At 32.8% G+C, this 13,512-nt stretch overlaps 2 protein-coding genes across 2 annotated transcripts; one reads left to right on the forward strand and one right to left on the reverse strand.

Moving 5' to 3' along the window:
• The first annotated feature begins 5,648 nt into the window (after positions 1–5,648).
• LOC145601114 (casparian strip membrane protein 1-like) lies at positions 5,649–6,763 on the forward strand. The gene is made up of 3 exons (XM_081657056.1): positions 5,649–5,908; positions 6,025–6,148; positions 6,428–6,763. The coding sequence occupies exons 1-3, from the start codon at positions 5,697–5,699 to the stop codon at positions 6,644–6,646; spliced, it is 555 nt and encodes a 184-aa protein (XP_081513182.1). The 5' UTR covers positions 5,649–5,696; the 3' UTR covers positions 6,647–6,763.
• Positions 6,764–6,846: 83 nt separating this feature from the next.
• On the reverse strand, positions 6,847–8,342 carry LOC145601113 (photosynthetic NDH subunit of lumenal location 2, chloroplastic-like). Its single transcript, XM_081657055.1, has 2 exons — positions 7,767–8,342; positions 6,847–7,096 (listed from the first exon to the last, which is right to left on the reverse strand). Exons 1-2 carry the CDS (start codon positions 8,262–8,264, stop codon positions 6,998–7,000), a joined length of 597 nt encoding a protein of 198 aa, XP_081513181.1. The 5' UTR covers positions 8,265–8,342; the 3' UTR covers positions 6,847–6,997.
• Positions 8,343–13,512: the final 5,170 nt, after the last annotated feature.

Consider the following 13,512-nt stretch of genomic DNA (forward strand, 5'->3'; position numbering starts at 1 on the left):
TTCGATATACATTAATTTTTTTTTGAAACAGATATAAATTAATTTTTAATAATATGATAATAGAACTTTGATTGATTAATAATACATTAATACCACTATGATTTTTCAGTTTTTGATTCTATCATTTTAACATTGAGCTTGAAGTTATAATGATTATGAAAAAAGTGATTTTTTTTAGTGGTTTCCTACATTTGGTTTTTGAAAATAAGAAATGGTAAGTTATACTTCTTATACCCTTAGGGCCTTAGCTAGGAGTTTTAGTTTCACAATTTCCTTTTTCGGTGTATAATTACGGAGTAGCATTTTAGGGGTAGAGTGAAAATGTATTGCATATTTGCATTGGATAGTTTTTGCAAGCAATCAACAGAGCTATTGTTTTTGGATGGTGAAAACTAGAGATATATATATACTTCATTATTTTTTTTGAAACACTTATATATACTTCATTATGATATCTCCTAATAAATATCTTACTAGTATTTATATTAATATATAAATAAACATTTTTTTTTGACAAAATATAAATAAATATTTTATCTTGATGTTTAGTGGATAAATATTTTTTTGTTTTGAAATTAGCTGAAAGGATCCGCCCGATATCATTGTAGTTTTGAGATTTTTGGTACTTGTTTTTAAAGTTATACAATATATGTCATATAATGAATAAAAAAATTATTTGAGTCCATTAAAACAAATAAATCAATATAATTTAGAAAACTGGCAATAAAAAATCGAAAACAATCTTTTTTGGTTTTCTATATTTTTTTTTTGGGTTTTTTGCTTTTAATTAAAAAAAACCACATAACTAAAAAAAAATGATAATGAATAAATTTAAACAACTAGTTTCAATTTATTTTCAAAGTATTTGTGAGAATTAGTGGATGAACAACTTATTCACTTTTCACTAATGTAGTTTCACTTTTCACAATGATTTATTTCAAAATTAGTTTCACAATCCCCACCATGGGATGATAGTCATGAATCATGATACGACTAAGCTAACTAATGGTTTGTTATCTTCATCTTTAAATTTCTGTTAAAATTTATGAACTTATCATAACATGCATATTGCATTTGTTAATTGAATTGCGAGATTTTATTTGATAGAAACTTAACTTATCTAAATCTCATAATCCTAAAACTAAGTAAGGGTCTGTTCACATTTGCTGAACTGAACTGAACTGAACTGATTGGAGCTGAACTGAAATGAGCTGAAATGAATATTTTATGAGAGAGGGAAATTAGGAGCTGAACTGAACTGAACTGAACTGAACTGAACTGAACTAAAATTAAGTAAATGTGAACAGACCCTAATTCTATAATTTTACTCTAATTCTAAGATTTTTAGAGGGAAAATAAGGTAATATGAAAAAACATATTATGTTTCACAATACTCTAAACTCTTTATTTTCTATCTATAATTTTACACTCTTTTCAAAAAAAAAAAAAAATCTATAATTTTACACTGTTCTTAATACATTTATTTTATTTCTTTTTTTACAAATTTGTTATAACGAACTGCCTCCCTCTTATCGTACATCAGAATATTTATATCTTTTTACTCGGTCTATTTCACTTTATCCATCCTTTTTTTTTCCTTATTCATGAACACTTTAAATATAAATTAAAGAACATTATAAAATAGAAAAGTTTACATACATTTAGAATCATTCGATTCATTCCTTACTATTGAGTAGATAAATAAAATTTTAGACTTCCCACTTTTTTTTACCCAACCTTATCCGTTATGCTTCCTTCTCATCACCCTCACCTCCTTAGAATTTTGTTTTATTTTTTAAAAAAGAGACATAATCCAAACCATATGAGGTATGAAAATCTTGCTCCCTATCATATAGCCTTGCTAATGAAACTCAACAAATTACCCTCTTTTCACGCCTTAACAAACTCTTCACCCATATCTCTTTGTTCCATCTTCTTAGGTATCCTTCCCATTTATATATATAGTCAACATACATTTCTATTTTTAGAAGAATGTCACACAAACTTCATTCAATAAAATAGTAACCTAGCTATGTAAGCTAGTAGCTATATATCTTGTATCATCAAATGTCTTGCATGTTTTTACAAAGGTAAAGTTAATGCAGCCAAGGATGACTTGCCGGCCGGCACACCACCGGCCGGCTAGTCTTCCTCGACCCCTCCATCGTATTTCTTAGATGAGCACATACAAACACAAATAAATGTTTGATGGATGTAAGCCGGCAAGTTGTCTTCGGCTACATTACTTACCTTGTATATACATGCTAGATCTATGATGATGATTATTATTATTATTTCATTGGAGTTTGGAAATCATTTTAATTTATCCAAACACAACCCCTTCAAGCCAAACCTCATCACAAAAGCTAAGACGATTGTTATATTTTTCGAGTCGGTGAGTGACACTATACTCTAGATCTATATGTTCATAACTAATCCTTAGTAATAATATGTTACATTTACTAAGTCATAGTCTAAATTTACAATATTATTGTTTATCAATTATACTTTTAATTAAGGGCCCTAACTTTGTGTGATGGTAACATAATTTAGTTCTATCTTTATAAATTATACCAATTGCATATAAGTTATTTGTTTAGGCATGCAAGGTTTTATAGCAAATAGGTTCTATATACGTAGTATCTTAAAATGAATTGTTTGTTTGTTTGTTCTTATTCTTCTTTTTTTCCTTTCATTCATATTACTTATAAAAAGAAATTTTCAGTTTAAAGTATGATAAATTGTTGTCAAGGTGTATGACTAGTAAAAGTAGTTGTGCAATCAGTGTAATTCGAAACAATCTAGAGTAGAACTCATATAAAATTCTAAGTTATTAACTGTCGTTATCTATATTATGTTTCTAACAACTCGTTTAGCAGGTGATAATAAACAATAATTATAATAATAATAAGTTTATATAAGTGCTAATGTTGAGACTTTATGTTTAGATGAACTCTTTAGAAGGATAATTTCAAGAAATATCAGAAAATTGGAGGCTTTCTCAAGCCGGCACATCTTAGAAAGACTACTCGTCGTTGGTATGTCCCTTCTTTTTATACTCTTCTCAAAACAATATTGTTATATAGATTATTTCAACTTTTAAAGGATACAATGTTCTTATAAACATTATTGTGATAGGTAAAGAAACAAAGATTATTCTTAAGCCTAATTACAACCATTAATCTTAGGATAACAATGCATTATTTGTCCCTGTCAAAAAATAAAATGAAAATGCATTTGTTATATCATCTAGCTATATGGAAAAGCTTAATCAAACTAATTATTTTCAACACTACCCCTTAAGGCCTTAACTTGAATCATTGCATTTAGGTAGGTGCACTAGTAATTCCAAGAATAACATTAATTATAACTATATGTACCTTGGGAGACCTTGTCATGAATTAGGGATCATTTTAGGAATTGGCAAATTCTTATCCAAAGCCAAGTACTTTAGCATTCAAATTAAATTATTGCATTTTTTAAGTTAGAGTTGAAATGCCATGAAATAAGTTTGAGGGAACATTTAAAAGTTTGACACAGGCCATGTAGGCCCACGTGTCATGGTAGCGTGCCTCATGTTCAAGTGGTGTTTGCATGGGTCGAGCTAAGAAATTGTTAGGTTGCATTCCAATTGGGTCGATTATAAACGGAGGTCAAGCATGCATGACCTGACCCATGTGTTGTGTCATGCCGCGGTTGCTATATCCCTTAATTATTATTATAGTTTTCATGCATAAACCATGAGGAACTATCGATGTGACTATTTAAGTATTAATCGTCAAAGCTAATCAAAGTGAAATACATGAATAGTGTAAAAGTCAAACTGTTACAACTAAATAAAAAAAAAAACGGAGGAAGTATATGTAATATTGTAATGTACTTCATATTAGATTAGGTTGTATATAATAAATCCATTGTATTACATTCGTTGGTTGTAAATTTAGGTTTAACATTAACTGTGTTTCTTTCGTTATCTCAATACCAAAAATGATGACTTTTTACAGTGAAAGAGTATTCCTATACAATGAGGACAATGACATGGGCAGTATGTCACGTGTATTGAGTGAAAGAGTATAACAACGATATCCATATCCATTATTACCCTTCAAGATAATATTATGCATCCATTTTGTCTTCCCCAGTTCCTAGTGTGTCTAATTGTCTATGTGCCTATTTGAAAAATTTTCATTTATTTTTTTAATCTATATACCATTTTGCAATTTTTGTTATCTATGTACTTTTTTTTTTTTGAGGCATTGTTATCTATGTACTTAGCTATTTGCAATTTATTCTAATGATTTTATAAATTTATTTTAGCAAAAAAAGTTGATGCTTGCTTTATATATTATGTGACTTACATAATTGTATTTATTCTAATATATGGATGAATTATAAATTTCTAATATATAGCTTGTAGGACTTTTATAATTGTTATGAGCATAGATAAGCTTATTAGGGTGTCTTTAAACCTTAATTATCAACATATTATTTGTGGATGAGTAATGTAGGTAGTTGTCTCTAAGCAATCAAATCGGCAAATTAAGGTTTAAAGTTGATTATTATAATGTAAGTAATTGTCAACTTATTCTTAGTCAAGTAAAAAAAACCATGAATTAAGCAAGCAACAAACCAGTAACCACAAGTACATTTTTCATTAAATTACATTCTCACATTAACAAAAATTAAGCAATCAAATCGACAAATTTTAGGTTATATATTTATCTTATATACCATTAATGTGGTGTGTGATATACATTTTTAAATTTATCTACATTATCAATCATTTTATGATAGTAAGAAAAATTAAGGGCATCTTAGATATGATATACCTCAGCTCTTGGCTTATATAGAAGATGTACGGAATACATTTTTATTGTACAATTTCTTACAAATATTAATAAGTTGCTCCATATATTAGTCTCTTGTCTTTTTAATTTGTTATTAATATCGATCTCATGCATTAACATAGGACATACTCTATTAAAAAAATTAAACCAAAAAGACGTATAAATAACCACTCGTTAGAATTTTCTACTCCGTATTTTACAAATAAGACGTCAAAAGTGTTGACCTATGTCTCAATGTCTCATACACTCATCCCACGTAAGAACACCCAACTCCACTAAGTTTTGACTATCCTTAAATGGCAAATTAAATTAAATGGACGTCAAATAGCTGACTTTAAGAATTAAGAAAACGTTAAAGTATTGACAATTAACTCAATAAAAAAAAAATTATAAAAACAAATCCTACCTAATCAACACAGAAGCACCAGCTAAAGTGGAATTATTATATTATAAATGTAAATTAAATGATTGTAAAACTAACCAAATTTCCATATACAAAGCAGGTAAAAAGCCAAAAGGTCTTGAAAAAATAGCGTAATTTTTAGCTTTAGCAACTATCTAGTATTTAATCATGTTGTAAAACATCAAATACATTACTTATTTTTGGCTTTATTAGAGAAGCAGAACACCAATCCCACTTAATTCCTAGCAAACCCATTAAGCCAATCCATTTTGTCTCCTCATTCTTGGAATTTTTGTTAAGATCCTAAGTATATATACCATTTGCAACTCATTCTCTTCATCATTCATCAAAATCTTCTACATCTTTCGAGCAATCAAAAAGCCTAAGAGTTCCGAAAAGTACTTAAGTACTCATATAGTAATCAAATCATCCACAAAGAAAGCAAAATGTCAAAGGGAGGACTTGAAGCCGGTGAGACCTCTAAGGGTGCTGCTAGTGCAAGTCGAGGACTATCCATCCTCGACTTCCTCTTTAGGGTAGTTGCTGGCCTTGCTACCCTTGCTAGCGCGATTGCTATGGGAACAACTAATGAAACACTTCCATTTTTCACTCAATTTATTCGGTTTAGAGCTGAATATGATGATCTCCCAACATTCACGTAAGTTTACAATTCGACCATCTCAAAAATATCATGTAGGCCTAATCCTAACTAGTCTTTTTTGTTAACAACATAACTTGAACATGACATGATTTTCTTCCGTTGCTTCTATTTAGATTCTTTGTGGTGGCAAACGCAATAGTAACAGGTTACTTGGTGCTTTCTCTTACACTGTCTATCTTTCACATCATTCGAAGTGGAGCTAAAGTCACCAGGATTGTTTTGGCCATTCTTGACATGGTATTACATAGTTACTTCATCTTTCGTAATATTCCCTTCAGTTCTATGATACTTTGTACTTCATTTTGATTATAATCCTAAGCAAATGTTACATAGAAAAACTTGTTAGCAAATAACTCTAAGAACGTTCAATTGTAACAATTAAGTGTAGTAACAGTTAGCGGCCATCTCAACCAAAAGCTTAAGTTGATGGTTGAGGCCTGTATATTTCATACTCTATCAGTAACTATGCTTCGTGTTAGGTGCTTCTTTTAATCACTCTTTTCCTTTTGTATATAGCTTGCATTGGGTCTATTAACATCAGCAGCTTCAGCAGCAACAGCAATCGTATACTTGGCACACAAAGGCAATACTTCAGCCAACTGGTTCGCAATCTGTCAGCAGTTCAACAACTTCTGTGAGCGTACTTCTGGTTCCCTGATTGGCTCCTATGTCGCAATTGTCATGTTCGTTCTACTTATCCTCTTATCAGCATTTGCTATCTCCCGCCATCATTAATTTGTGTTACACCTAAGAACTGAAATGTATATTTTCTTCTAGTGTTGTTTTGTGTGTTTTGATTTTTACTTTTCACTGTTTTTTATTTGAGACAGTATAGTACTGTAAATTGTGAATGTATCTCGAACAGAATGGTCTTAGTTTGTACTCTAAATTTGAATATGATTATTAATCAAGTGACTTTATAATCATTTTCGATATATCATTGGAAAACAAGCTAAATAGAACGTTATTCAGCGAAAAAAGTCAGGCCGAATAATATTCAATATTACAACAACTATCTTATGTACTGATTTTATACTGCAGAAATTATTGCAGAGTTGAAACAGAGTCCTCTGTCTTGTGAGGAGCTTATGCCAAGAAGCCCAAGAGATTGTCTATTGATTTCAATGTCTTCTCATAGAATACGTATGACTCGTATACTTTAGGTGTTCGGACATAGTAATCAAACTGCATTATAAAATAAAAGTAGGATCAGCATTGAACAATCAATTTTAGAGATGAAAATCGAAGATAACAAAGAACAAATAATGCAACAATTCACTCATGTATTAAATGGCTCATTTGTTCTATATTATGCTAGGGAAAAAAAGTTGAGAATGAAAATGTATGTGTACAAAATAATTTGATAAGACAAGTTCGATTTCATTGTCCATTGTAACAATTTATCACACCACACATTTCACTTATTATGTATGTCCTAGTTACTTGCACTATATTGACTAGACTCACTTGCCATGTACATTTATAAAATTATAACGGAGTACCTCTTATGATGTACTCCTAACGAACTTACCATTAGATCTATGTTTTTTTAGCTCTTAATATATCATTCCAACATGCAAGGCATTAGGCATACGTGCTAGTATGACCTATTAGGCTATCATCGATTTAAATGATGTTAACTTTTCAAGTATTTTGATTTTTGAACTAATTCATTTGAGGAGTCGCTCTATCAATTTCAAAGTCTAATCCTAAGTACAAATTTTATGATATAACATTAATATCCACAACACTGTTAATTAATTAAAAAATTTCTTGAACTATAACAATATTAAGTGAATTATGATAAGAAAATAAAGAAACTATTAACAAATAAACAAAACAAGAATTATAATACCTCAGCCAAATTATCAACCAACTCATTAGCAGCATTAACATAATCATCTTTTCTTCCTTGTGGAACCATACTCATAGCACTCTTCATATCCTGCTTCAAATAAGCCTCTTTTAGCCTTATATAAAATATGACATACCTCCATGACATGGTCTCCAACATATGCCTTAAGCTATGAAGCCCCTCAGCTGTATTCTTAATCCTAGCCACCGCATCCTCCGGTGATAAACCGGGCTCGAAAAACCGCTCCCATATAAAAGAACGGGTGCCCCATTTCATTTCTTCAGCTTGTGCTTTCAATGGTAAACAAGCAGCATTAATGCTCAACCCTCCTAGCAATGTTGTGACCATAAATTTTCGACGTTGAGTTTGGATTTCGTCATCATCTGATAGCAATGATCGAATCGCCGACGAATTATGGGATTGGTGGTGGGTGTAGGGTGGTGATTTTTTGATCTTGGTTTGGAGTAAAGTGATGGTAGGATTCAAAATGGTGGTCATGGTTTACACTACTAGTTTGAGTGCATTTTGGTGGTTTATTTTTTTGGATAAGGAGGATACAATTTGTTTAGGCAAGTTTTAGTGATTGACCTTTTTTCATGAGCATAGTGTAATTTGGACCTATGATTTTGCTAACGTGGCATATGTTATCTATACATAGTTTGGGCTTTAGTCATATGACAAATCATGAGAGACTTGTTTCATCTTCACTACTAAATGGAGATTTGATTTTGAGCTCATATATTTAGATTCTCCAATTATTGAAGCCCAATAAGGAGCCCAATAAACTTCCAATTTCAATTTCACCTCTAAAAAATTATCAAATTCAATTCATATGTTTAGGTTAGGCACTTAGGCCATATTAAGCTTATACTATAATCCAGCTGCTGTCGTAATCTGGCGCAAATTTTATGGTTCACCACGTCTATATGTTTGAACATTTAGTAAAAAAAATTGAACAATCGTAATGCACCACGTCTATACTTTTGAACATTTAGAAAAAAAATCTGAATAATCGCAAATTTTGAACATTAAGCAATAATATTTTTCATCGCAAATTTTAAACATTTAGTAAAAAAATATCTGAACAATCGCAATGCACCGCACCGATACTTTATTTTGAACATTGAGTAAAAAAGCTGAATAATCGCAAATTTTGAACATTTAATAAAAAAATCTGAACAATCACAATTTTTGAACATTTATATATTTAAATGCAACACTATATAATAAACCTCAATTTTTTGAAAGAAGTTTGTCTGACTCGTAATAATTCAATAGTTTTGTAATATAAACTGATCATTTATTGCATATAAAATAAACATTTCCTTATAAAATATAAAAATATAAAATTGCATGTTTATGTTCAGTATTTAAGACGTATTCATTTTTTTTTTTTTTTAACTAAGTGTTCATTTTTTGTAAAGTGTTCAACTCTTTTTACTAAATGTTCAAAAGTATAGACGTGGTGCACTGGTGCTAGGTGCACATAATAACAATTGGCAGTCTAGTTAGTTTCCTGTTGAAGACTTTTGGATCATAATCAATCAGTCAATATTAAAAAAAAGGTTAGGCCATTTTAGGTGGGCTCATGTAGGATCTTGTATCTTTTGGTATTTGGCTTGGGTCATATTTGGGTTAATTAAATTGGAGTTCAATTTGATTTGACTTGGGTTTGGTTTGGAATGAGTTGAAAACAAGTACGATCTTCTTTATCATCGTAGATTAAGCATGTGTTGGGTCATTCTCGAATACTCGTACATGTCATGTTCTGTTCGAATCATTCTCAAATATCATCAAGTTTGGTTCATGCCATCCTTAAGTATAATCACAAAAGATAGTATATATATATTACGAGCTAAGTGTATAATGTGTGAATACTAAATAGTAACAAAATTAAACGTCCCTTTTAAGAATTTGTCTTCGGTGACCGAATAGGTACATGCCCGTGTTGTTCATAGTACATTGTTATAACGGATGTGAGAAAGAACAAATATTGAATGTAAAACTAACAAAAAAAAACAGACACAGATTTACGTGGTTCACCAACGATGTGTTGGCTACGTCCACGGGTAGGCGAGAGTAATATCTTTATTGATCTTGGGGAATACAGATTACAGATTTGAAACCAATCACAGAAGCAAATTGATTGTCTTTCAGATTTCTAATGTTATCTCTCTCATATTTCACAAATGAGAAATACACAAAAGACTCTCAGATTTTTGAATTGAAAAATCACTCAACTAATGATCACATGGCTAGGAAATAACCTAAGGGTATTTATACTAACCCATACGCTAGAAAAGATAGACTTTATTTGAGAAAATAAAGCCCATGAACTAAGTATCCAAAATCGGCCAAAACTGCTGAGGCACGGACGTGCCTCCTTTAGGCACAGCCCTGCCTCACATCCAAAATTTACCAGAATTGAAAATTGAAGGCACGTCTGTGCCTCATCTGAACTCTGTCTAGGCACGGACGTGCCTCTTGATGGCTGAACACTGGTGAAGCTCGCTAAGGCACGAACATGCCTGTATTAGGCATGGATGTGCCTAGTCAGTCTTCAATACTTCTTCGTCGAGGAATGTCCATGCCTCCCTAAGGCATGGACATGTCTTGTCCCACTTTCCTAGTTTTCGACGTTTATCTTCCTTGCTCCCGATTCAAGGCATGGTCGTGTGGTTCAAGTACATGGCCACGTGGCTGTGTGTACAGATCTAGTGTGAAGCCCTGCTTTGCTTTAAAAAGGATATGTTATATTACTCACACCAACAAGGTGTACCTTTCTTTTAGGTAGTTCAATGCTAAGATAATTCTCAGTTATGAGTAAACTTGGGATAAGTGACTGCCTGAGAAGTTTTCCCAAGGTGTGCCTGATTGAGGACAAAATACGCCTGAGGACAATTGTTTGTTGGTCCTATATGCGCATTATGTGACAATAAGCCCCACCCTGATTTTGGGGTTGTGGTGTTCCATCTAGTTTATGGTTTCTAAGTGGAGTATCCCAGAGAAATAACATAATCTACTGCTTTGTTTCCTTCGTGAAAAATGTGTTGTGACTTGAAAGTTGAGAAGGAACTCAAAAAGGTTTTTATATCTTAGCCTTCCATTAATAGCTGGATCTTCCACTACAATTGAAATGACTATAGATATTTAATAACGGTTAAGCTATCACCCTCAATAATGAAGATAAGAGATATATTATGATCCTTAGCTAGTAGAAGACCATTGCGGAGAGAAATTATTATTGCTGCAAAAGAAAAGCTTAACGGGATCCCAAGTTATTAGTACGACTTGCAATATGAATAATATGATTGCCACCATACGAGTCTCTAAGGACAACCTCAGCAGTGGAAGAGCTTTTATCAGCAGACCCGTCAAAATTTAGTTTACAAAAACCCACGGGGGAAGGGACCAAGTGACATTTAGGGTAGTTCGGTCATTATAAGTCGAGAGAGTCCAAATAGTTTCTAGCTTTCCATTCTCGAGAGGGGGGGAAGCACAGAAGAAAGAATTTAGTACATGATAGATGAGGTAGAGTTCTTATTAAATATAACCGTTACTTCTTCATTTCCAAATACTCCATAATAACATGACTTCATTTGGATATGTGCAATATTTATGTTCTCATTGCAAATACCTAATCCACGTTAAGTTACATAATGTAGAAGTAACGGTTATATTTAATAATGTAGAGTGCTAAAAAAAAGGTGTTAGATTAGGTTTTTGCAATGAGAACATAAATATTTCTTTTCCTAAGATGGATATGTGCAATATTTGTGAAATTTACTTAAAAGAAAAGTGATTCAATATTTCAAAAATCAGAGAAAATATAAATTTATGAGGTCTTGTTTAATTTATTTTTGATTCATCTGAAAAAATACTTACTCCCTCCGTGTTTTTTTTAAGTGATACACTGTCCATTTTCGGCCGTGTTTTTTAAGTGGTACACTTCCTTTTTTGGCAAAAAAATACATTAAAATATTATATCTCTCTCCTCTCATAGTCCCCACCCAAACCCAATACTACTTTTTTATTATATCTTACCTCTCACATTCATTACTTTTCAATAAACAATTAACCCCACTATCTTTCTTTAACAATTTTTAATACTCCACTACCCCACTTACCTCTTATTTTATTTAAGTCAATTAAATTGCCTAAAACTATGTGGCGGTCAAAATGTATCACTTAAAAAAACACGGAGGGAGTAAAATTTATTAGACATTTAAATTTATAGAATAATATATTTTATTACCATTCCATAGCTTAAATAAAGTAGAACCATGTTCACTCACCTTACTTTTGTTGAACAACAATTATTTTTGTTGAACTTAAATTATTTTTACTGTACGTTCTAAAATTATTTTGTGCTGAATTTAAATTATTTTATTGAACTAAAATTATTTTTTACTAATTGTGTATTATATTTTTCATTGAAGTTACAAATTTTTACTATGAACTTATTTTTACTAAATATTATTTTTTTCTAAGTGAAGTAAGCAACGGTTATCTCTACTAAAGTTTTGAACATTGCAGATCTATACAACATTCAAAACATTTATTGATATATGCAAATAGTTATAATAAATGAAACTTTCACGTATACAAGCAATAGGGATTTCCGATAATAACTCTTCTCAAAGGAGTAGTCATAGTGCACGCATTATACGAGGTAGAATCGGAAATGATAAGTTAAATAACATCCAAATAATGCACACAAGAATTAATCTTCATGTTTGTCTTCTTTAATAAAATACTTAGGGGTCGTTTGGTTTGCACGGGGGGAATCGGAATGGAATGAACAAAGGGAGATACAAGGAATGGAATGAAAATCCCCTAAGTTTTGGGTGTTGTTTGTTTCGAATAATAAAGGAATGGAGTGAATGGAAGACTACCAGTCCAACCACCACACCACCACCACATTGCTTAACTTCCCCACCAATTTCAGCCACCACCCAGCCACTCCACTACTCGCCGCACCTCCTCCACAACACCCCGCCCTTCGTCGCGCCTCCCCCGCCACTCGCCGCCGCTAGGGTTGCCTGCCTCGACCTCCCCGGCCTCCCCCGAAAAAACCACCCCTAGCCCCGCAAAACCATAGCCCCGATCTCCCTCTCCCCCAAAAACCGTCGCCTGGCCCTCTCATCACACTCGCCGCCCTTCTTTGCATCTCCCCCACCCCTCGCCGATGTTCTCCGCGACCACACTACTATCATCTCCCCCGCAAAAACGTCCCCCAGCCCACAAAACCCTAAAATCAATTTCTCTCTCCCCATAAAATCGTCGGCGGTTCCCCCACCACTCTCGAAACCCTAGAATTGAAGGTTTCGAGGGTTGTGGGAACGTCGACTGATGGTTTTACGGGGAGATAGAAGGTGTTTCTAGGTTTTTGCATGGTTGGAGGAGGTTTTTTCGGGGAGGAGGAGGGCTATGAGATCGCAGCGAGGGGAAAGGGATGTGCAGTGAAGGGCAGGGGGACGACCGACGGTGAGGGGGCTGGGTTTTCCGGTGGTTTCAGTAGGAAATAGGATGGTGGTATGGTGGTGTTAAGGTGGCTAGGGAATGGGAATGGAAATACCTGGGGGGTGGGGTGGGGAATGAGCTTAAAAGGATTTGGGGGAATGGGTAAAGGGAATGAAAAAAACGATTACCAAACAACAACAAAGGGAATCAGGGTGGTTGATTCCCTTTTCCTTTGATGAATACCCCCAACCAAATGGCCCCTTAAGGTTTACATCGAAGATAT

This window comes from Chenopodium album, chromosome 21 (assembly GCF_948465745.1).
Source record: "Chenopodium album chromosome 21, dcCheAlbu1.1, whole genome shotgun sequence".
Taxonomy (NCBI): domain Eukaryota; kingdom Viridiplantae; phylum Streptophyta; class Magnoliopsida; order Caryophyllales; family Amaranthaceae; genus Chenopodium; species Chenopodium album.